The sequence below is a fragment of the Salmo trutta genome, chromosome 31 (genome assembly GCF_901001165.1).
Source record: "Salmo trutta chromosome 31, fSalTru1.1, whole genome shotgun sequence".
Lineage (NCBI taxonomy): Eukaryota > Metazoa > Chordata > Actinopteri > Salmoniformes > Salmonidae > Salmo > Salmo trutta.
In genome coordinates this window covers 40,064,733-40,091,731 of record NC_042987.1, presented here as the reverse complement: position 1 = coordinate 40,091,731, position 26,999 = coordinate 40,064,733, and the positions used below count along the sequence as shown (strand labels likewise).

Genomic DNA, 26,999 nt, shown 5'->3' with positions numbered 1-26,999 from the left:
GAGAGGGTGAGGGGGAGGTAGAGGGGAGGGGGAGAGGTAGAGGGGAGGGGGAGATGGGGGGAGAGGGGGAGGTAGAGGGGAGGGGCAGAGGGGGGGAGAGGGGGAGGTAGAGGGGAGGGGGCAGAGGGGGAGGTAGAGGGGAGGGCAGAGGGGGGAGAGGGGGAGGTAGAGGGGAGGGGCAGAGGGGGGAGAGGGGGAGGTAGAGGGGAGGGGGAGAGGTAGAGGGGAGGGGGAGATGGGGGAGAGGGGGAGGTAGAGGGGAGGGGCAGAGGGGGGGAGAGGGGGAGGTAGAGGGGAGGGGCAGAGGGGGGGAGAGGGGGAGGTTGAGGAGAGGGGGAGATAGAGGGGAGGGGGAGAGGGAGAGGTAGAGGGGAGGGGGAGAGGGCAGAGGGGGAGGTAGAGGGGAGGGGGTGAGGGGGAGGAAGAGGGTAGGGGGAGAGGGGGAGGTAGAGGGGAGGGGCAGAGGGGGAGGTAGAGGAGATGGGGAGGTAGAGGGGAGGGGGAGAGGGGGAGGTAGAGGGGAGGGGGAGAGGGGGAGGTAGAGGGGAGAGGGGGAGGTAGAGGAGATGGGGAGGTAGAGGGGAGGGGGAGAGGGGGAGGTAGAGGGGAGGGGGAGGTAGAGGGGGAGGTAGAGGGGAGGGGGAGAGGGTGAGTTAGAGGAAATGTGGAGGTAGAGGGCAGGGGGAGAGGGCAGAGGAGGTAGAGGGAGGATGGGAGAGAGGAGAGGTAGAGAAAAGGTTGTCATTGAAAGTGATTTTGAATTTCATAAATCTATAACTGCTTTGAGAGTTGGATATTTTCTCTACTTACTATTTTTCCCCGTTTGAATTCACTGAACCATGATCCTGGAGCCTCCTTGGGCCAGTTAGAGATTCTGACCTGTTACACAAAATACACAGAAATAAAACAACAGGCTAACTGTTAATGTCTCTCAATACAATATATATATATATATATATATATATACAGAATAGGTCTAACAGTGAGTATGAAAATACAGGTTCAAATGGACTGCGACGTGTTCTTGTATCTATAGTGTCATGACGTTGCCCTCTTTGAGTACAGGGAGGACAGTTGACCCCCTCCCCCTTGCACCATCCCCCCAACCTACCTCCCCCCACCCAGGCCCTGTGTGAAGGAGGAGAATCTCTTGCCACATGGCCCATAGAGAGACACAGAGGGGTTTCATAGAGAGACACAGGAAATTCTTCCAACTCACAGAATTGGGGAACCGAACGACATTTATGTTCTGGAGAAGGTATAAAAGATTGGTGAAGAATCCAGCTACGAACTGGTCCGCTTGGTACAATTTTGTGATACTCAGAAGAGACAATATAGCCATATTACCATAAAACGGTTTATATAATAGCCTCAGCTATGGGACTTGCATCCAGATGGTTGTATAAAATGTATTAATAAGGATAAAGCTATTTGTAATACATTGAGATGCTATGTACTGATGCTAATGTGATAGAATTGTATTTCTGTACCAAGCTTAACTCAGTCATCGGCACGCCCCCCCCCCCCCCCCCCAGGGACATGGACAGGACCAGGCGTCATGTGACAAGCCTGTTCTATGTTCACGTATAAAACCCCACCTTGATTTACTTTCTTCAGACCAGCTTATCTCAGAAGAGAGAGCCAAGGTTTGACCATCCAATTCCTCTACTGAAAGTTAACTTTTAGACTACCGATACCGACAGAATAAGAACAAGTCTTTGATATTAATTATTAGTCTGCAGCTAAGTAAATTATATCATTGAACGCGAAGACCAACGAAACATCCATTCTATAACGACATTAATGAATGTCGCTTTGAAAGATCCATTCTAACCGAGAGAGAGAGAGAACTCTCCAACAGAACGACTCTCCAACAAGGATCCCGACGACACACTGAGCGTAAATATATATTGATTGCAATTGTTCCCGAATGAGTGAGCGTTCATGTGCAAAGGATTAGCATATCAATTGTTAATATTTATGAACTCTGTAGTGTCTTCTCAGCTGCCCTTTATGACCCTTTGTTTAACAGGCCGCCATGCCTGTTTAGCCCACTAGGGCACATTACCAATTCTTTGTGACGATAATTACTGTTTGTATGCTTTCTGTGAATTACTTAGTTTAGTAAATAAATGATTTTAAGACAATTGATGTATGGATGACTTTAGTGCAGATACAACAATTTACGACGTTTGGAATGAGACTGGACGCGAGGTAAAATACACCATTTAAACCAGAAGATAATCGGCCTATACTATATAATATATAATGTTATAATATAGGAAAGTTATATTAGGAAAATTATAACTTTGTAATCTGAATATTTTCCTTGGTGCCCCGATCTCCTAGTTAATTACAATTAAACAATTAATCAGTTTAATCGCGTGATAATAATTACAGGGAGTTATTTGATAAACATGTCTTCAGTTTAATGGTACCCCAAAGACACGACAATAGACATTATAGAAATTGTTTTCCAGTAACGTACACCAGCGGACTTCTTGTCGGGGTAGATACAGGTCTCTCCTCCAGCGGTGAAGTTACAGTAGACCTTGAAGGAGTCTCCAGTACAGCCCTGGTTAGGATCGATCCAGTATTCACCTGAACATCACAACACACATTACACACAGTCATTAACATGATGTACTGTGGCCCTATGGCAAGGTTATTAACATGATGTACTGGGGCCCTATGGCAAGGTTATGAACATGATGTACTGGGGCCCTATGGCAAGGTTATTAACATGATGTACTGGGGCCCTATGGCAAGGTTATTAACATGATGTACTGAGGCCCTATGGCAAGGTTATTAACATGATGTACTGGGGCCCTATGGCAAGGTTATTAACATGATGTACTGGGGCCCTATGGCAAGGTTATTAACATGCTGTACTGGGGCCCTATGGCAAGGTTATTAACATGATGTACTGGGGCCCTATGGCAAGGTTATTAACATGATGTACTGGGGGCCTATGGCAAGGTTATTAACATGATGTACTGGGGCCCTATGGCAAGGTTATTAACATATACTGGGGCCCTATGGCAAGGTTATTAACATATACTGGGGCCCTATGGCAAGGTTATTAACATGCTGTACTGGGGCCCTATGGCAAGGTTATTAACATGATGTACTGGGGCCCTATGGCAAGGTTATTAACATGATGTACTGAGGCCCTATGGCAAGGTTATTAACATGATGTACTGGGGGCCTATGGCAAGGTTATTAACATGATGTACTGGGGCCCTATGGCAAGGTTATTAACATATACTGGGGCCCTATGGCAAGGTTATTAACATATACTGGGGCCCTATGGCAAGGTTATTAACATGCTGTACTGGGGCCCTATGGCAAGGTTATTAACATGATGTACTGTGGCCCTATGGCAAGGATATTAACATGATGTACTGAGGCCCTATGGCAAGGTTATTAACATGCTGTACTGGGGCCCTATGGCAAGGTTATTAACATGATGTACTGGGGCCCTATGGCAAGGTTATTAACATGATGTACTGGGGCCCTATGGCAAGGTTATTAACATGATGTACTGAAGCCCTATGGCAAGGTTATTAACATGATGTACTGGGGCCCTATGGCAAGGTTATTAACATGATGTACTGGGGCCCTATGGCAAGGTTATTAACATATACTGGGGCCCTATGGCAAGGTTATTAACATGATGTACTGGGGCCCTATGGCAAGGTTATTAACATATACTGGGGCACTATGGCAAGGTTATGAACATGATGTACTGGGGCCCTATGGCAAGGTTATTAACATATACTGGGGCCCTATGGCAAGGTTATTAACATGATGTACTGAGGCCCTATGGCAAGGTTATGAACATATACTGGGGCCCTATGGCAAGGTTATTAACATATACTGGGGCCCTATGGCAAGGTTATTAACATATACTGGGGCCCTATGGCAAGGTTATTAACATGATGTACTGGGGCCCTATGGCAAGGTTATTAACATATACTGGGCCCTATGGCAAGGTTATTAACATGCTGTACTGGGGCCCTATGGCAAGGTTATTAACATGATGTACTGGGGCCCTATGGCAAGGTTATTAACATATACTGGGGCCCTATGGCAAGGTTATTAACATATACTGGGGCCCTATGGCAAGGTTATTAACATATACCGGGGCCCTATGGCAAGGTTATTAACATATACTGGGGCCCTATGGCAAGGTTATTAACATATACTGGGGCCCTATGGCAAGGTTATTAACATGATGTACTGAGGCCCTATGGCAAGGTTATTAACATGATGTACTGGGGCCCTATGGCAAGGTTATTAACATGATGTACTGGGGCCCTATGGCAAGGTTATTAACATGATGTACTGAGGCCCTATGGCAAGGTTATTAACATGATGTACTGGGGCCCTATGGCAAGGTTATTAACATGCTGTACTGGGGCCCTATGGCAAGGTTATTAACATGATGTACTAAGGCCCTATGGCAAGGTTATTAACATGATGTACTGGGGCCCTATGGCAAGGTTATTAACATGATGTACTGAGGCCCTATGGCAAGGTTATTAACATGATGTACTGGGACTCTATGGCAAGGTTATTAACTTATACTGGGGCCCTATGGCAAGGTTATTAACATATACTGGGGCCCTATGGCAAGGTTATTAACATGCTGTACTGGGGCCCTATGGCAAGGTTATTAACATGCTGTACTGGGGCCCTATGGCAAGGTTATTAACATGATGTACTGAGGCTTATGGCAAGGTTATTAACATGATGTACTGGGGCCCTATGGCAAGGTTATTAACATGATGTACTGAGGCCTGTGGCAAGGTTATTAACATATACTGGGGCCCTATGGCAAGGTTATTAACATGCTGTACTGGGGCCCTATGGCAAGGTTATTAACATGCTGTACTGGGGCCCTATGGCAAGGTCAAATGTAAAACATCCTGTACCAGGGCTATTCAACTACTTTTAACACCAGGTGACTGGAATCTCTATCTTTAGCCAATTAGAGATGCTAGCCAATGATGAACTACCAGGTAGAACGTGAACCAGCAGTACAGCATCCCTCCAGACAGCTGATTGGTCCTGTTACTTATCATGTGAACAGACTAGGAAAAACTCTAAATGCCCATCTCTCTAACCCACCGTCAGGGAAGTCAGGCTGGCTGAGGTGCAGGTCGTTACAGGTTCTGGCAGGGTTGTCCTGTGTTCCCATGGGGAACTTCATCCTCTCGATGTCCTGCTTCAAGTTATTCAGGGACCCGAACACGTCCTCCATGTCCGCTGTGGCCTCCATGTCATAATCTGCCATGCCTCCGGCCTCGTCGCCCTGCACGCCGTCGTCCTCCGCCTGCCGTCTGTTCTTCCTGCTCGCCTGCTGGATGGGCAGCGGCTGGATGATGTCCCCAGGAGGACCCTGAATGGAAGAGCACAGAGGTTAGGGGTCAGTGAAATTGGCCAATCAGAGATAGGCGAAAAGGTCAATTTAAAGTGGATAATTGTGAAAGAATATGAGCTCTTGTTGAGAGAGGAAATGTTGACTTACAGGAGCTCCGGGTGGTCCAATCATACCAGTGTCTCCTTTCTGCCCAGCTCCACCCTTAAAACAGACACAGGACACAAGATTACACATGGAAGTTATCACACCAGTCACACATGACAGAGAGATCTTCCAACAGCGACGGTTTCTGTACAGCACTTTGTGACATCAGCTGATGTAAGAAGGGCTTTATAAATACATTTGATTGAATTTGATTGATTCTAATGAACATAACTTACGGTTGATCCCTTGGACCCCTTAGAGCCCACAGGTCCCTAGGATAAGAAAAGAGACACACACACACACAGTGAACAATAACACTAATGAACATAATGAAATGGTAGACATGAAGATGTTTTGACAAGGAACTTACAGGAATACCAGGAGGACCAGGAGGACCAAGAGGACCAGCAGAACCTCCAACACCCTACAGAGACGCAGTATTAACCAATGAGATGACACTTTACAGTAGTATCAACCAATGAGATGGCACTTTACATGAAGGCATTCTTCAACACTTTATAATAGTTTGAACCAATGAGATGACACTTTATTGTCTACGCCTTTACATAAAGGCGTAGACAATAAAAGGTTAATATATGTCATTCCTCGACTATTAATCATCTGTTTATAGATAGTTAATCAATGAGTAATAAACTTGTCAGCCACTTACAGTGTCTCCCTTGCCTCCACCAGTTCCCTGGGGTCCAGGCAGGCCTCTGTCTCCCTTCTCTCCAAACTCACCAGGTGGTCCAATTAGACCAATCAGACCAGGGTGACCCTGGAGGACAGAGACAGAGAGAGTGAAAGAGAGAGGAGGAGGGGAAGAGAGAGAGAAGGAGAGAGAGAGAGAAAAAGATAAAGGAGGAGGGATAGAGAGGAGAGAGGAGAGAGAGAGAAAGAAAGAGAGATGAGGAGGGGAAGAGAGAGCGAAGGACAGAGAGAGAGACGAGGGGAAGAGAGAGAGAGAAGGAGAGAGAGGGAGAGATAGAGGGTGAGGGAGAAAGAGAGGTGGACAGTGTTAGATGGGATATTCACACAGTACATTACAGATAGGCCAATAGGAGATAGAGAGGAATAGCTCCAGATGAACTGTCGCAGAAATAGTGTATACAGGACATCCACAGACACGTGCTGTTGGAGGGGTGTAGTGATCAATCATACACAAATCACAATTGTTGACATCTTTGTTTATAACAAACATTTGTTGTTCAATTACGCCAAGTAACAATATGCATATTAAACTAACGAGCTGAAACCACCTGCATCATTATTAATGTACTCTGTGTCCGCGGGTGCCAGAACACTGCCTTAGTTATGCCGGTAAAGGATTCTTCTGTTTATAACGGTGTCGTATTTAACAATGGTGGTGTGTCTATGGCTTCCGCTGCTGTAGCTAGAGTTATAGCCTACTGCAAAGCCCACTAGACTACTATTACTGCTGCGTGCTAGCTATTAAAAACCAATGATCATTACATTTTTACATTTAAGTCATTTAGCAGATGCTCTTATCCAGAGCGACTTACAGTAGAGAATTGCATACATTTCATACAATTTATTTTCCATACTGGTCCCACCGTGGGAATCGAACCCACAACCCTGGCATTGCAAACACCATTGCTCCACCAACTGAGCCACACAGGACAACACATTAAATTACATTACGTATACATATTCAATTACCACATTACATCACACAGAAGAGTTGACTCTGTAAACTACAAACGTAATTAATTTTGAAAGAGCGAGGGACAGATAGAGAGCGATGGAGATAAAGAGAGAGATAAAGAGAGAGATAACCTTCTCTTCTCTAAAGTAGCCATAGCCTTACCTTTTCTCCCTTACCGCCAGGAGTTCCTTTCAAGCCAGCGAGACCAGGGGGACCCTGGGAAGAGATAAAAAAAATCACTGTCACAGTGGATGGACCAGTATATCTAAGCAGTGACCAGTATATCTAAGCAGTGACCAGTATATCTAAACAGTGGATAGACCAGTATATCTAAGCAGTGGATAGACCAGTATATCTAAGCAGTGGATAGACCAGTATATCTAAGCAGTGGATAGATCAGTATATCTAAGCAGTGGATAGACCAGTATATCTAAGCAGTGGATAGACCAGTATATCTAAGCAGTAGATAGACCAGTATATCTAAGCAGTGACCAGTATATCTAAGCAGTGGATAGACCAGTATATCTAAGCAGTGACCAGTATATCTAAGCAGTGGATAGACCAGTATATCTAAGCAGTGGATAGACCAGTATATCTAAGCAGTAGATAGACCAGTATATCTAAGCAGTAGATAGACCAGTATATCTAAGCAGTGACCAGTATATCTAAGCAGTGGATAGACCAGTATATCTAAGCAGTGGATAGACCAGTATATCTAAGCAGTGACCAGTATATCTAAGCAGTGGATAGACCAGTATATCTAAGCAGTGGATAGACCAGTATATCTAAGCAGTGACCAGTATATCTAAGCAGTGGATAGACCAGTATATCTACGCAGTGGATAGACCAGTATATCTAAGCAGTGGATAGACCAGTATATCTAAGCAGTGACCAGTATATCTAAGCAGTGACCAGTATATCTAAGCAGTAGATAGACCAGTATATCTAAGCAGTGGATAGACCAGTATATCTAAGCAGTGGACAGACCAGTATATCTAAGCAGTGGATAGACCAGTATATCTAAGCAGTGGATAGACCAGTATATCTAAGCAGTGGATAGACCAGTATATCTAAGCAGTGGATAGACCAGTATATCTAAGCAGTGACCAGTATATCTAAGCAGTAGATGGACCAGTATATCTAAGGATAAGTTATCCCAATATAAGGTGCTTTGAGTTGGAGAAAAGGGGCAACGTAAATACAAAGCCTTGTAATTATCATGTTGTTATTACCATTGGTCCAGGAGGTCCGTCCATTCCAGAAGCACCGGGAAGTCCTTGTTCACCCTGAGAGTAAGTATCACATCATCCATTACATTATCCTTCACATTATCCATCACATTACCATTATCACACAATTTTAATCTTGATAATGTGACGATAAGTATATAGCAGACACTGTCATCTGATTAGTTTGAACTTGAATCGAGCGTGTTAACTCATTTTATTGATTTATTTAACCCTTATTTTTACCAGGTCAGTTGACTGAGAACACATTCTCTTTTACAGCAACGACCTGAGGAATAGTTACAGGGGAGATGAGGGGGAATGAATGAGCCTTTTGGAAGCTGGGGATGATTAGGTGGCCACAATGGTATGAGGGCCAGATTGGGAATTTAGCCAGGACACCGGGGTTAACACCCATACTCTTACAATAAGTACCATGGGATCTTTAATGACCACAGAGAGTCAGGACACCCGTTTTAATGTCTCATCTGAAGGAGGGAACGCTACACAAGGCAATGTCCCCCTCACTGCCCTGGGGCATTAGGATCTCCTTAGACCAGAGGAAAGAGTGTCTCCTACTGGCCCTCCAACACATCTTCCAGCAGCATCTGGTCTCCCATCCAGGGACCGACCCTGCTTAGCTTCAGAGGCTTCAGAGGCAACTCATGACAGTGATACTGTAATGTATAGATCATATATAACAGCTTATGTATAGCTAGGTAACTCACGACAGGGCCGGGGATTCCACGCAGACCGTCAGGTCCAGGCTTCCCAGAGGGACCCTGAGGTCCGACAGGTCCAGTTTTACCATCAGGCCCATCGGCTCCAGCCTCACCCTGCAAAACACAATCATAACATTCAATACAACGGTATCAATACCTCCAGCCTCATCCTGGAGTTACATAGTAGTAACTCACAGCAACATTCAAATACATTCAGCATGACCTTCCAGAGATACCTTATATAGCCTGCGGTAGTGAGGGTTCCTGAGGAGAGGTTTGAGAACCACTTGCCTGGGTAACCAGAGCAATAAGCTTCTCTTCAATACATATTATAGACAAGGAAGACAGATCTAGAAATTAGACTTGTAAAGCGAAGGTGAAAACTGTTTAATACAGTTCAATACAGTTGTACCGTACTACTACAACTGGATCGAAAAAAGTTGAATGGCCAATATCAATACTACGCAGGTCAATACTCTCTTAGCCAAGAGTTGAGGAGAGACTGACTGCATCACTTCTTCTGTTTATAAGAAACGTTAATGTGTTGAAAATTCCAAATGGTTTGTATAGTCAACTTCCACACAGCTCTGACACACACTTATCCCACCAGACATGCCACCAGGGGTCTTTTCACAGTCCACAAATCCAGAACAAATTCAAGTAAGTGTACAGTATTATATAGAGCTCTTATTGCATGGAACTCCATTCCATCTCATATTGCTCAAATGAACAGCAAACCTGGTTTCAAAAAACAGATAAAGCAACACCTCATGGCACAATGCCTTTCCCCTATTTGACCTAGATAGTTTGTGTGTATGTACTGATATGTAGGCTACGTGTGTCATTTAGAAATTGATGTAGTTCTGTTCTTGAGCGTTTCTTGTCTATTAATGTTCTGTACTTTGTCATGTTTTATGCTTTGTGTGTATTCCAGGAGGGATAGCTCCTGCTTTCACAACAGCTAATAGGGATCCTAATAAAATAATGTTATATATATATATATATATATATATATATATATATATATATATATACAGAACAAGGACCACCTGTTAATTGAAAAGCATTCCAGGTGACTACCTCATGAAGCTGGTTGAAAGACTGCCAAGAGTGTGCAAAGCTGTCATCAAGGCAAAGGGTGGCTACTTTAAAGAATCTCAAATGTAAAATATATTTTGATTTGTTTAACACTTTTGTTGGTTACTACATCATTCAATATGTGTTATTTCATAGTTTTGATGTCTTCACTATTATTCTACAATGTAGAAAATAGTAAAAAAAGAAAGAAAAACCCTGGAATGAACAGGTGTCTCCAAACTTTTGACTGGTCCGGTATATATATATATATATACACACACACAGTGAAGGATGAAGTTTACATACACCTTAGCCAAATACATTTAAAATCAGTTTTTCACAATTCCTGACATTTAATCCTAGTAAAAAGTCCCTGTCTTAGGTCAGTTAGGATCACCACTTTATTTTAAGAATGTGAAATGTCAGAATAATAGTAGAGAGAATGATTTATTTCAGCTTTTATTTCTTTCATCACATTCCCAGTGGGTCAGAAGTTTACATACACTCAATTAGTATTTGGCAGCATTGTCTTTAAATTGTTTAACTTGGGTCAAACGTTTCAGGTAGCCTTCCACAAGCTTCCCACAATAAGTTGGGTGAATTTTGGCCCATTCCTTCTGACAGAGCTGGTGTAACTGAGTCAGGTTTATAGGCCTCCTTGCTCGCACACGCTTTTTCAGTTCTGCACACACATTTTCTATAGAATTGAGGTCAGGGCTTTGTGATGGCCACTCCAATACCTTGACTTTGTTGTCCTTAAGCCATTTTGCCACAACTTTGGAAGTATGCTTGGGGCCATTGTCCATTTGGAAGACCCATTTGCAACCAAGCTTTAACTTCCTGACTGATGTCTTGAGATGTTGCTTCAATATATCCACATAATTTTCCTGCCTCATGATTCCATCTATTTTGTGAAGTGCCTCAGTCCCTCAGGCAGCAAAGCACCCCCACAACATGATGCTGCCACCCCCGTGCTTCATGGGTGGGATGGTGTTCATCGGCTTGCAAGATGCCCCCTTTTTCCTCCAAACATAAAGATGGTCCTTATGGACCAAACAGTTCTATTTTTGTTTCATCAGACCAGAGGACATTTCTCCAAAAAGTACGATCTTTGTCCCCATGTGCATTTGATAACCGTAGTCTGGAGGTTTTGGAGCAGTGGCTTCTTCCTTTTTGAGCGGCCTTTCAGGTTATGTTGATATAGGACTCGTTTTACTATGGATACACATACTTTTGTACCTGTTTCCTCCAGCATCTTCACAAGGTTCTTTGCTGTTGTTCTGGGATTGATTTGCACTTTTTCTCACCAAAGTACGTTAATCTCTAGGAGACAGAACACGTCTCCTTCCAGAGCGGTATGACGGCTGCGTGGTCCCATGGTGTTTATACTTGCATACTATTGTTTGTACAGATGAACGTGGTACCTTCAGGCATTTGGAAATTGCTCCCAAGGATGAACCAGACTTGTGGAGGTCTACACATTTTTTTTTGAGGTCTTGGCTGATTTCTTTTGATTTTCCCATGATGTCAAGCAAAGAGGCACTGAGTTTGAAGGTAGGCCTTGAAGTACATCCACAGGTACACCTCCAATTGAGTCAAATGATGTCAATTAGCCTATCAGAAGCTTCTAAAGCCATGACATCATTTTCTGGAATTTTCCAAGCTGTATAAAGGCACAGTCAATATAGTGTATGTAAACTTCTGACCCACTGGAATTGTGATACAGTGAATTATAAGTGAAGTAATCTGTCTGTAAACAATTGTTGCAAAAATTACTTGTGTCACGCACAAAGTAGATGTCCTAACCGACTTGCCAAAACTATAGTTTGTTAACAAGAAATTTGTGGAGTGGTTGAAGAACGAGTTTTAATGACTCCAACGGAAGTGTATGTAAACTTCCGACTTCAACTGTATATACTGAAGTTCTCAGGAGGATTCTATTAGAATTAAGGTTTATTCAAACCTAAATAGATAAAGCATCTTTCAAAGGTGTTTGGGAATTACAATAATCACACAGAGCCTCAACTCAGTCACCACATGTCATCCATCAGCCATGAGAACAGACACAAAAGATTGGAGATCCATGGATTTACCGTCAGATCGGATAACGGGGTTGGAGGATTAAACCGTTCTGCATTAAACCGTTCTGACAACCAATTAGAAGCCAGCTTTGACAGGCCAGGAAGTTCTGAGAGGCTTTTGTCCTGTCTCCATCACATCAACTCTAATCCTACACTTCTGTTTGAATGGACGTGTGTGTGTGTGTGTGTGTGTGTGTGTGTGTCTGTGCCTCTTACCTTAGAACCCTTCTCTCCTTGTCTTCCCTCAGTACCGGCTGGTCCAATGGGTCCCTGGGGGTGAAAGAGGCACCACTTATCAGCTTGGTATACAGTGTCCAATCACAGATGGTTAAAACAGTCTAAAGACAATACAACATCAATCAATCAATAAATGTATTTATAAAGCCCTTTTTACATCAGCCGATATCACAAAGTGCTGTACAGCATTAGCATCCACTTGGGAAAAAACAGTGCTTATTCAAGTAAATATATATATTTATATGATGAGTAATAACTATTGATGATAATTTCTCAATATACGACGGATGACCTTGACTAGAAGCATATGACTATATTATGACTGTTTTAGGAATATATTATGACTATATTAATACCTATATGACTGTATTATGACTATATTAATACCTATATGACTATATTATAACTATATTACTACCTATATGACTATATTAATACCAATATGACTATATTAATACCTATATTAATACCTCTATGACTATATTATACCTATATTAATACCTATATGACTATATTATGACTATATTAATACCTCTATGACTATATTAATACTATATTAATACCTATATGACTATATTAATACCTATATGACTATATTAATACTTATATGACTATATTAATACCTTTATGACTATATTACACCTATATTAATACTTATATGACTATATAATGACTATATTAATACCTATATGACTATATTATGACTATATTAATACCTATATGACTATATTAATACCTATATGACTATATTAATACCTATATGACTATATTAATACCTATGTGACTATATTATGACTATATTAATACCGATATGACAATATTATGACTATATTAATACCTATATGACTATATTAATACTTATATGACTATATTAATACTATATTAATACCTATATGACTATATTATGACTATATTAATACCTATATGACTATATTAATACCTATATGACTAGATTATGACTAGATTAATACCTATATGACTATATTAATAGTTATATGACTATATTAAGACCTATATTTAATATATATATATATATTTTTCCAGGTAAGTTTACTGAGAACAGGTTCTCATTTACAGCAATGACCTGGGGAATAGTTACAGGGAGGAGGAGGGGGATGAAAGAGCCAATTGTAAGCTGGGGATGATTAGGTGACCATGATGGTATGAGGGACTATATTAATACCTATATGACTGTATTAAGACTATATTAATACCTATATGACTATATTAATACCTATATGACTTATTAAGACTATATTAATACCTATATGACTATATTAATACCTATATGACTATATTAATACTTCTGACTATATTAATACTATATGACTATATTAATAATATATTAATACTTATATGACCATGTTAATACTATATGGCTATATTAATACTATATTATTACCTATATGGCTATATTAATACTATATTAATACCTATATGACTATATTAACACCTATATGACTATATTAATACTATATTAATACTTATATGACTATATTAATACCATATGACTATATTAATACTATATTAATACCTATATGACTATATTAATACTATATTAATACTTATATGTCTATATTAATACCTATATGACTATATTAATACTATATTAATACTTATATGACTATATTAATAAGTATATCACTATATTAATACGATATGACTATATTAATACTATAGTAATACCTCTATGACTATATTAATACCTATATGACTATATTAATACTATATTAATACATATATGACTATATTAATACTATATTAATACCCATATGACTGTATTAATACCTATATGACTATATTAATACCTATATGACTATATTATGACTATATTAATACCTATATGACTATATTAATACTATATTAATATCTATATAACTATATTAATACTATATGACTATATTAATACTATATTAATACCTATATGACTATATTAATACCTATATGACTATATTAATACTATATTAATACTTATATGACTATATTAATACTTATATGACTATATTAATACTATATGACTATATTAATACTATATTAACACCTATGTGACTATATTAATATTATATTAATACCTATATGGCTATATTATTACTATATTAATACTTATACGCCTATATTAATACTATATGACTATATTAATACTATATTAATACATATATGGCTATATTAATAATATAGTAATACCTATATGACTATATTAATACCTATAGAACTATATTATGAGTATATTAATACCTATATGACTATATTAATACTATATTAATACCTATATGACTATATTAATACTATATTAATACTTATATGTCTATATTAATACCTATATGACTATATTAATACTATATTAATACTTATATGACTATATTAATAAGTATATCACTATATTAATACGATATGACTATATTAATACTATAGTAATACCTCTATGACTATATTAATACCTATATGACTATATTAATACTATATTAATACATATATGACTATATTAATACTATATTAATACCCATATGACTGTATTAATACCTATATGACTATATTAATACCTATATGACTATATTATGACTATATTAATACCTATATGACTATATTAATACTATATTAATATCTATATAACTATATTAATACTATATGACTATATTAATACTATATTAATACCTATATGACTATATTAATACCTATATGACTATATTAATACTATATTAATACCTATATGACTATATTATGACTATATTAATACTTACATGACTATATTAATACTATATTAATACCTATATGACTATATTATGACTATATTAATAGTTATATGACTATATTAATACTATATTAATACCTATATGACTATATTAATACTATATTAATAGTTATATGACTATATTAATACTATATTAATACCTATATGACTATATTATGACTATATTAATAGTTATATGACTATATTAATACTATATTAATACTACACCACGTCTATGAGCCATAATCATGAAGGGAAATTAAACTTTACAAGCGAAGGAAAACCCTCACACTTGATGCAGAGCCATGTAGAAGCACATCTTTGATTTGATGGTGTAGTAACATCATTTCACACTAAACTAACACCAGCACGCACCAATTGACTTTGAATTGAAACTTCCCTTTAAATAAAGAATTTTGACATGAATCCCTAATAGTGCACTACATTTGACTAGAGCTCTATGGGTCCTGGTCAAAAGTAGAGCACTACCAAAGGAAAAGGTTTCCATTTGGGACAAACCCCTTGTTCTTGTCACCACGCAGTGCCAACCTTTCATTATTTTACAGTATTGGTGTAGCAGTTTATAGCATTTTAGTGCTCTCCATTAAAAGTGATGGCTTTAATTGGACCAGGTTGTAAAAGTGGTAAGAAAACATACTGTAGGGCCTGTTTCCCAAATAGCACCCTATCCCTTAAAAAGTGCACTACTTTTCCACCAGAGGGACGAGTGTGCCATTTAGGACGCGGGTAATCTCATGTGGACATTGAGGCCGGTTGTGTGACACGATCAGCAGGAAGTGCCAGAGGTAGAAATGACATCTTGATATCCTGGACTTGAGTGTTTATCTCACTGCTCTCGCATCACTGTCAGACAAACTAAAACAGGTTGATATTCTATAATAAAACTAATCTAGTACAAAACAGTCTCTGAATATTATAAACTAATCTACTACAAAACCGTCCCTGAATATTATAAACTAATCTACTACAAAACAGTCTCTGAATATTATAAACTAATCTACTACAAAACAGTCTGAATATTAGAAACTAATCTACTACAAAACCGTCTCTGAATATTGGCTTGTGTGGAGAGTTGCTGCTCAATCAAGGCAAATCAGATATGTATTATAGTGCATTGTAGCTAGTATTTAAATTCAGCAATATCTATAATTTTGGATAATGACGACTAACCTCGCCTGAAACCTGGAACATGTCTTAGCTCTGTTAGCGAATAACTTTGCGGGCAAAACAAAGTTTTCTTGGCAGACACTTACCCTCTTGCCGGGTGGTCCTGGAGGTCCAGCTTCTCCTGAAGGACCAGGTGGGCCCTGAAACAACACACCCCCCGACCAGTTACAATAGATACTAGATTCACAATACAACAACGACATCATCATCATCATCATCATCATCATCATCCTAAACAACAACGACATCATCATCATCATCCTAAACAACAACAACATCATCATCATCATCAACATCATCATCCTAAACAACAACGACATCATCATCATCATCATCCTAAACAACAACATCATCATCATCCTAAACAACAACAACATCATCAACAACAAGAAATAAGTTATTTGCTACAGAAGCCTGCCATCATTCACTATGAACTGGACTGTGTGTTTACAGGCAGTAGGACCTGTCATCATTCACTATGAACTGGACTGTGTGTTTACAGGCAGTAGGACCTGCCATCATTCACTATGAACTGGACTGTGTGTTTACAGTAGGACCTGTCATCATTCACTATGAACTGGACTGTGTGTTAACAGGCAGTAGGACCTGTCATCATTCACTATGACTGGACTGTGTGTTTACAGGCAGTAGGACCTGTCATCATTCACTATGAACTGGACTGTGTGTTTACAGGCAGTAGGACCTGTCATCATTCACTATGAACTGGACTGTGTGTTTACAGGCAGTAGGACCTGTCATCATTCACTATGAACTGGACTGTGTGTTTACAGGCAGTAGGACCTGTCATCATTCACTATGAACTGGACTGTGTGTTTACAGGCAGTAGGACCTGTCATCATTCACTATGAACTGGACTGTGTGTTTACAGGCAGTAGGACCTGTCATCATTCACTATGAACTGGACTGTGTGTTTACAGGCAGTAGGATCTGTCATCATTCACTATGAACTGGACTGTGTGTTTACAGGCAGTAGGACCTGCCATCATTCACTATGAACTGGACTGTGTGTTTACAGTAGGACCTGTCATCATTCACTATGAACTGGACTGTGTGTTTACAGTAGGACCTGTCATCATTCACTATGAACTGGACTGTGTGTTAACAGTAGGACCTGTCATCATTCACTATGAACTGGACTGTGTGTTTACAGTAGGACCTGCCATCATTCACTATGAACTGGACTGTGTGTTTACAGGCAGTAGGACCTGTCATCATTCACTATGAACTGGACTGTGTGTTTACAGTAGGACCTGTCATCATTCACTATGAACTGGACTGTGTGTTTACAGTAGGACCTGCCATCATTCACTATGAACTGGACTGTGTGTTTACAGTAGGACCTGCCATCATTCACTATGAACTGGACTGTGTGTTTACAGTAGGACCTGTCATCATTCACTATGAACTGGACTGTGTGTTTACAGGCAGTAGGACCTGTCATCATTCACTATGAACTGGACTGTGTGTTTACAGTAGGACCTGTCATCATTCACTATGAACTGGACTGTGTGTTAACAGTAGGACCTGTCATCATTCACTATGAACTGGACTGTGTGTTTACAGTAGGACCTGCCATCATTCACTATGAACTGGACTGTGTGTTTACAGGCAGTAGGACCTGTCATCATTCACTATGAACTGGACTGTGTGTTTACAGTAGGACCTGTCATCATTCACTATGAACTGGACTGTGTGTTTACAGGCAGTAGGACCTGCCATCATTCACTATGAACTGGACTGTGTGTTTACAGGCAGTAGGACCTGTCATCATTCACCACCCAAAAATGTAACCTTTATTTAACTAGGCAAGTCAGTTAAGAACAAATTATTATTTACAATGACGGCCTACCTCGGCCAAACCGGGATGACGTTGGGCCAATTGTGTGCCGCCCTATGGGACTCCCAATCACGGCCAGATGTGATACAGCCTGGATTCGAACCAAGGACTGCAGTGACGCCTCTTGTACTGAGATGCAGCGCCTTAGACCGCTGCACCAATCGGGAGCCTAACGCTAACTAGCTAGCTGCTGGGAGGATGTTGTCATTGGACGAGTGGGTGAGTGGCTGACATTTTACCCCCAACAACAAGATCAACAACTAATGCTAGCTAAAGCAAGATGAGCTAAAACATAACGAGGGAACAGTACAGTAGGTAAACCTTCTTAAACTTTGTCAAAATTTCACTGATAAACAATGGGGAATAGTATTGTAGCCTGCTCGCCTTTCCGCAGCTTTCCTGCCAATGCATGCTTATCCGAACCTCCGATTTTACAACTGAATGGGAACTTGCCTACCTGCCTGCCCGTTTGATCGATGCCAAATACATTTGATTGACAACTAAGAGATATGCTAACTGTGGTTAACAGTCGTTCAAGTTCAGCATAGCTAGCTAGCAAAGTGATTCACATTTCTCGCTAGCCAACCAAATGACACCTGCATCACTAGCTGTAGCCACAGAAAAACGATACGGGTGGAGAAAAAAGACAGTCACTTACCCACTTGTTCATTGACAACATCCTCCCAGCAGCTAGCTAGCTAGTGTTAGGTTACGTGTTTTTAGCTTGGTAAATAAATAGCTACATAAATAGATAGGCCTGGCTCGCAGTCGGTGTTCTAATTCATCTCAAAGGTGTTCGATGGGGTTGAGGTCAGGGCTCTGTGCAAGCCAGTCAAGTTCTTCCACATCGATCTCGAAAAAACCATTTCTGTATAGACCTCGCTTTGTGCACAGAGGCATTGTCATGCTGAAACAGGAAAGGGCCTTCCCCAAACTGTTGCCACAAAGTTGGAAGCACAGAATCGTCTACAATGTCATTGTATTCTGTAGCATTAAGATTTCCCTTCACTGGAACTAAGACATTTGACAAACTGACTTGTAAAGGTGGCATCACTGAACTCTTCAGTGAGGCTATTCTACTGCCAATGTTTGTCTATGGAGATTGCATGGCTTTGCGCTCAATTTTATACACCTGTCAGCAACGGGTGTGGCTGAAATAGCTGAATCCACTCATTTAAAGAGGTGTCCACATAATGTTGTATATATCGTGTATTTGCGTACAAGACTACTCCCTTCTTATTTTTTTCTCCTCACTAACAACAACATCACAATTCTATAGCCTCAAGGGTCTTTTCCTGGTTAAATAAATCAAAACTTACTGGCTGACCAGCGTCTCCGTCATCTCCCTTGTCTCCAGCCAAGCCATCCAATCCCTGAGGAAATACAACAGAAAGTCAGGATATCAATTTCTAAGTTGATATAACAATAAGATCTCTTCCTTTTACTAGCATCGATCATAATCTACTGTTACACTTCAATTAATTACATGCCGTTCCCTTTACATCTAACTGTAGTACTTACACCAACTCCAGGCTCTCCAGGGGGACCTGGGTCTCCAGAGAAGCCAACGGGTCCCTATAGAGAGAGAGAGAGGGACAAAGAGAGAGGGAGAGAGGGAGAGAGGGAGAGACAGACAGACAGACAGACAGACAGACAGACAGACAGACAGACAGACAGACAGACAGACAGACAGACAGACAGACAGGGTGAGAGAGAGAGAGAGAGAGAGAGAGAGAGAGAGAGAGAGGAGAGAAAGGAGAGAGAGAGAGAGAGAGAGGAGAGAAAGGAGAGAGAGAGAGAGCGAGAGGAGAGAAAGGAGAGAGAGAATACAAGAAGTGTTTGAGCTGGAATCCGGAGTATGTGAGCGGAGCGAGGAGCAAAGCTGGAGCGGAACAAGGAGCGGAGCTGGAGCACAGAGCGGCATTCCCAAAGGCTGGAGCGTCGGCCTTCTCGCCCGCTCCAATTTCCCTCTAGTAGCGATCACTACGTGAGCCCAGGGCATGCCCGGCCCAGCATGCATTTGTAGTCTACTTGTGTGCTGCTAATAGCCCCCTTGCTTTAGTTACTGTCATGGAGTTTGCTAAATATTTTGAAACAGATAACACACACAGGTGCAAAATCAAGGTGGCTTACAAAGATGAGGACCAAGAGCAAGAGAGGGAAAAAGTGTTGTTCTATTATCTATACAATAGGTCATAATTGATTTTGGCCCAATAGGCCTGGCATATTCCCACGTTCAAGAAGCTTTCCGTTTGGATTATGTTATTTTGCCTAAAAACCTTTAGGGCTACCTATAGAAAAATATATATTTTTAAAAACAACTCTGCATCTCTGCCCAGCCTGGCAGGAGAGGCCAAAAAGGTGTTTATCATCCCCAGTGGCTCTGCATGTGAGGAGAAGATAGTCTGCAGGCTGGCTCTCCAGGCACCATCACACGAGCCTGAAGACACAGACTGGACAAACTCCTGTTTCTAACAATTGAAATCAAAGGCACTGTAGACTGAACCTAATAAGGCATTTTTCGTTTAATGTGTATTTAATTCTAAGTCACAGCCTATATGCACAATTTATAGACTGTAATGATTTAATACAATGAAATGTTATTTAAATGTAGAGTGCTTTATGTCCCTACCCAACCTATTGTGTCCCACTCCCAAATGCTTCACAATGTATTTCTTCGTAGGCTATAGCCTTGAAATAACTGAAATAATATAGCCTAAATAATTAATTATCGTTCCTTTTTAGTCTCCCTGTCTGGATCCGGACCCTTTTAGTGTTTTGAAATACTGTTTAAAATGACATGTAGACTATTTGAAAATGGTAGGTCCAGGAAATCACAAAAATACATGAGTGTTGGTTCAATGGTGATTTTAAAATGATTTTGAATGGAGCGAACATTTATTTTTCCCTGTGAGTGTTTTATTCAATATTATAAAAACTATTTTGTGAGCGTTTTTTTTTGTGGAGCGGCGGAACGGTGCACAAGCGCCGTTCCATGAGCGTTGAGTAGGATTTCCGACCGCTCAACTCCTCACATACTCTTGCTGGAAACAGACACTGGGATCAGAATCATAACATGAGTGACTCTATGATTTACAGTATCGGTTATAGATCCACAAACAGAAGAAAAAAAAATACTCTTGGTTTATCTTATTGTAAACATTGTGTATGGAGATGTTGTCAAAGTATTTTGAATATAGGGCCTGATGTGACTTACGGGGTTGCCTTTGGGGCCATCGTCTCCTCCAGGTCCGCGGGCCCCTGCAGGTCCAGCAGCTCCAGGTGGTCCTGACTCTCCCTTCTCCCCTGTCTCTCCTCTGGGGCCCTGGAGAGAAGATATCAGCATGGTTATCACATTGATATCAGAACTATCTCTCCCTTCTCCCCTGTCTCTCCTCTGGGGCCCTGGAGAGAAGATATCAGCATGGTTATCCCATTGATATCAGAACTATCTCTCCCTTCTCCCCTGTCTCTCCTCTGGGGCCCTGGAGAGAAGATATCAGCATGGTTATCACATTGATATCAGAACTATCTCTCCCTTCTCCCCTGTCTCTCCTCTGTGGCCCTGGAGAGAGAAATGTCACAACTGTTATCACACTGAGGATCAGTGGGTGTCACACCGGTAAAGTTTGATCTGTCCCTGTTCCCTCCATACCTGTCACTATCTGTCCCTGTCTGTTCCCTCCCTACCTGTCCCTGTCTGTCCCTGTCTGTTCCCTCCCTATCTGTCCCTGTCTGTTCCCTCCCTGTCTGTCCCTGTCTGTTCCCTCCCTACCTGTCACTGTCTGTCCCTGTCTGTTCCCTCCCTACCTGTCCCTGTCTGTCCCTGTCTGTTCCCTCCCTACCTGTCACTGTCTGTCCCTGTCTGTTCCCTCCCTACCTGTCCCTGTCTGTCCCTGTCTGTTCCCTCCCTACCTGTCACTGTCTGTCCCTGTCTGTTCCCTCCCTATCTGTCCCTGTCTGTTCCCTCCCTACCTGTCCCTGTCTGTCCCTGTCTGTTCCCTCCCTACCTGTCACTATCTGTCCCCTCCCTATCTGTCCCTATCTGTTCCCTCCATACCTGTCCCTGTCTGTTTCGTTCTGACACTGTAAACAGATAGAGGAGCAGACAGCCATGTCGATATGCTGTGACGGACGCTGAGTAGAGGAGGAGAAAGGGTCTACGTCCCCTATGGCCCTGGTCAAAATGAATGCACTGAATAGGGAACAAGGGTGTCATTTGGGTGACAAGCCAGAGAGTCCAATCAGGGACTAGTTTTTTGTACTGATTAAACCTGACAGGACTACATAACCACAAACCACAGCATAGCCAACAATCAATGATCAACGCTCTGATATGAATTTAATGGGGCTGGGGTTGGATGGAAGCATAGCTGTAATCTATGATATTGATCCTAATTTCTTCTCTTTCTGAAAGGGGAAGGGATAATCAATGATCATAACCAAATGCTCTGCTGGGCAATGATCAATTCGAAAATATGGATTGATGAAGCAGCCGGCCCAAGTATTTCCTATGGAAGAAACCCAGGTATAGTAAGGGAACAGCCAGGCTAGAAGAGTTGAATACAGTAAGGACCAACCAGACTAGAAGAGTTGGATACAGTAAGGACCAGCCAGACTAGAAGAGTTGAATACAGTAAGGACCAGCCAGACTAAACGAGTTGGATACAGTAAGGACCAGCCAGACTGGAAGAGTTGAATACAGTAAGGACCAGCCAGACTAGAAGAGTTGAATACAGTAAGGACCAACCAGACTAGAAGAGTTGAATACAGTAAGGACCAGCCAGGCTAGAAGAGTTGAATACAGTAAGGACCAGCCAGACTAGAAGAGTTGAATACAGTAAGGACCAACCAGACTAGAAGAGTTGAATACAGTAAGGACCAGCCAGACTAGAAGAGTTGGATACAGTAAGGACCAGCCAGACTGGAAGAGTTGGATACAGTAAGGACCAGCCAGACTGGAAGAGTTGAATACAGTAAGGACCAGCCAGACTAGAAGAGTTGCCTACAGTAAGGACCAGCCAGACTAGAAGAGTTGGATACAGTAAGGACCAGCCAGACTGGAAGAGTTGGATACAGTAAGGACCAGCCAGACTGGAAGAGTTGAATACAGTAAGGACCAGCCAGACTAGAAGAGTTGCCTACAGTAAGGACCAGCCAGACTAGAAGAGTTGGATACAGTAAGGACCAGCCAGACTGGAAGAGTTGGATACAGTAAGGACCAGCCAGACTGGAAGAGTTGAATACAGTAAGGACCAGCCAGACTGGAAGAGTTGAATACAGTAAGGACCAGCCAGACTAGAAGAGTTGGATACAGTAAGGACCAGCCAGACTGGAAGAGTTGAATACAGTAAGGACCAGCCAGACTAGAAGAGTTGAATACAGTAAGGACCAGCCAGACTAGAAGAGTTGAATACAGTAAGGACCAGCCAGACTGGAAGAGTTGAATACAGTAAGGACCAGCCAGACTGGAAGAGTTGAATACAGTAAGGACCAGCCAGACTGGAAGAGTTGAATACAGTAAGGACCAGCCAGACTAGAAGAGTTGAATACAGTAAGGACCAGCCAGACTGGAAGAGTTGAATACAGTAAGGACCAGCCAGGCTAGAAGAGTTGAATACAGTAAGGACCAGCCAGACTGGAAGAGTTGAATACAGTAAGGACCAGCCAGACTAGAAGAGTTGAATACAGTAAGGACCAGCCAGACTGGAAGAGTTGAATACAGTAAGGACCAGCCAGACTGGAAGAGTTGAATACAGTAAGGACCAGCCAGACTGGAAGAGTTGGATACAGTAAGGACCAGCCAGGCTAGAAGAGTTGGATACAGTAAGGACCAGCCAGACTAGAAGAGTTGAATACAGTAAGGACCAGCCAGACTGGAAGAGTTGAATACAGTAAGGACCAGCCAGACTGGAAGAGTTGAATACAGTAAGGACCAACCAGACTAGAAGAGTTGAATACAGTAAGGACCAGCCAGACTGGAAGAGTTGGATACAGTAAGGACCAGCCAGACTGGAAGAGTTGGATACAGTAAGGACCAGCCAGACTAGAAGAGTTGAATACAGTAAGGACCAGCCAGACTAGAAGAGTTAGATACAGTAAGGACCAGCCAGACTAGAAGAGTTGCCTACAGTAAGGACCAGCCAGACTAGAAGAGTTGCCTACAGTAAGGACCAGCCAGACTGGAAGAGTTGAATACAGTAAGGACCAGCCAGGCTAGAAGAGTTAGATACAGTAAGGACCAGCCAGACTAAACGAGTTGAATACAGTAAGGACCAGCCAGACTGGAAGAGTTGAATACAGTAAGGACCAGCCAGACTAGAAGAGTTGGATACAGTAAGGACCAGCCAGACTAAACGAGTTGGATACAGTAAGGACCAGCCAGACTAAACGAGTTGGATACAGCAAGGACCAGCCAGACTAAACGAGTTGGATACAGTAAGGACCAGCCAGACTGGAAGAGTTGAATACAGTAAGGACCAGCCAGACTAAACGAGTTGGATACAGTAAGGACCAGCCAGACTGGAAGAGTTGAATACAGTAAGGACCAGCCAGACTAGAAGAGTTGGATACAGTAAGGACCAGCCAGACTAGAAGAGTTGAATACAGCAAGGACCAGCCAGACTAAACGAGTTGGATACAGTAAGGACCAGCCAGACTGGAAGAGTTGAATACAGTAAGGACCAGCCAGACTAAACGAGTTGGATACAGTAAGGACCAGCCAGACTAAACGAGTTGGATACAGCAAGGACCAGCCAGACTAAACGAGTTGGATACAGTAAGGACCAGCCAGACTGGAAGAGTTGAATACAGTAAGGACCAGCCAGACTAAACGAGTTGGATACAGTAAGGACCAGCCAGACTGGAAGAGTTGAATACAGTAAGGACCAGCCAGACTAGAAGAGTTGCCTACAGTAAGGACCAGCCAGGCTAGAAGAGTTGACTACAGTAAGGACCAGCCAGGCTAGAAGATTTGGATACAGTAAGGACCAGCCAGGCTAGAAGAGTTGGATACAGTAAGGACCAGCCAGACTAGAAGAGTTGAATACAGTAAGGACCAGCCAGACTAAACGAGTTGGATACAGTAAGGACCAGCCAGACTAGAAGAGTTGAATACAATAAGGACCAGCCAGACTGGAAGAGTTGAATACAGTAAGGACCAGCCAGACTGGAAGAGTTGAATACAGTAAGGACCAGCCAGACTGGAAGAGTTGAATACAGTAAGGACCAGCCAGGCTAGAAGAGTTAGATACAGTAACGACCAGCCAGACTAGAAGAGTTGCCTACAGTAAGGACCAGCCAGACTAGAAGAGTTGCCTACAGTAAGGACCAGCCAGACTGGAAGAGTTGAATACAGTAAGGACCAGCCAGACTGGAAGAGTTGAATACAGTAAGGACCAGCCAGACTGGAAGAGTTGAATACAGTAAGGACCAGCCAGACTAGAAGAGTTAGATACAGTAAGGACCAGCCAGACTAAATGAGTTGGATACAGTAAGGACCAGCCAGACTGGAAGAGTTGGATACAGTAAGGACCAGCCAGACTAGAAGAGTTGCCTACAGTAAGGACCAGCCAGACTGGAAGAGTTAGATACAGTAAGGACCAGCCAGACTAGAAGAGTTGGATACAGTAAGGACCAGCCAGACTGGAAGAGTTGAATACAGTAAGGACCAGCCAGACTAGAAGAGTTGGATACAGTAAGGACCAGCCAGGCTAGAAGAGTTGGATACAGTAAGGACCAGCCAGGCTAGAAGAGTTGCCTACAGTAAGGACCAGCCAGACTAAATGAGTTGGATACAGTAAGGACCAGCCAGACTAGAAGAGTTGAATACAGTAAGGACCAGCCAGACTGGAAGAGTTGGATACAGTAAGGACCAGCCAGACTAGAAGAGTTGAATACAGTAAGGACCAGCCAGACTAAACGAGTTGAATACAGTAAGGACCAGCCAGACTGGAAGAGTTAGATACAGTAAGGACCAGCCAGACTAAACGAGTTGGATACAGTAAGGACCAGCCAGACTAGAAGAGTTGACTACAGTAAGGACCAGCCAGACTAGAAGAGTTGAATACAGTAAGGACCAGCCAGACTAAATGAGTTGGATACAGTAAGGACCAGCCAGACTAAACGAGTTGGATACAGTAAGGACCAGCCAGACTAGAAGAGTTGCCTACAGTAAGGACCAGCCAGACTAGAAGAGTTGCCTACAGTAAGGACCAGCCAGACTAGAAGAGTTGAATACAGTAAGGACCAGCCAGGCTAGAAGAGTTAGATACAGTAAGGCCAGCCAGACTAGAAGAGTTGCCTACAGTAAGGACCAGCCAGACTAGAAGAGTTGCCTACAGTAAGGCCAGCCAGACTAGAAGAGTTGCCTACAGTAAGGACCAGCCAGACTAGAAGAGTTGGATACAGCACATAGGCTACAGGTAGGACCAAGCTGTGGTGCTATGTAGCCTTGTGAAAACAGCTAACAGGATTCACTGTACATCTGCCTGACGACTCAAACTGAATTATTTCCGCTGCTCTATGTTCGCTACAGACTTCAATCTGAGACTGACATCATTGAAGCCGTTCGTGGTGACGTCAAAATGAGGGCGTGTCGTACAAAACAAAGTCATCAGCGGTTGGATCATTTCTAACCAATCAGAGTATAACAGAAAACGATGCCTTTTTTCAAAACGTCGCTTTA

General features: G+C 41.8%; 1 protein-coding gene across 1 annotated transcript in view; it reads right to left on the bottom strand.

Annotated features, from left to right (window-relative positions):
- Positions 1–26,999, bottom strand: part of LOC115170192 (collagen alpha-1(XI) chain) — a gene marked incomplete in the record, with an annotated part of 195,147 nt that overhangs the window by 2,070 nt on the left and 166,078 nt on the right. Inside the window, 15 exon segments of the mRNA XM_029726559.1 lie at positions 811–879; positions 2,489–2,601; positions 5,134–5,404; positions 5,534–5,587; positions 5,767–5,802; positions 5,901–5,954; positions 6,201–6,308; positions 7,359–7,412; positions 8,429–8,482; positions 9,151–9,258; positions 12,519–12,572; positions 16,542–16,595; positions 19,633–19,686; positions 19,835–19,888; positions 21,531–21,638. Coding sequence (XP_029582419.1) covers positions 811–879; positions 2,489–2,601; positions 5,134–5,404; positions 5,534–5,587; positions 5,767–5,802; positions 5,901–5,954; positions 6,201–6,308; positions 7,359–7,412; positions 8,429–8,482; positions 9,151–9,258; positions 12,519–12,572; positions 16,542–16,595; positions 19,633–19,686; positions 19,835–19,888; positions 21,531–21,638 — 1,245 coding nt within the window.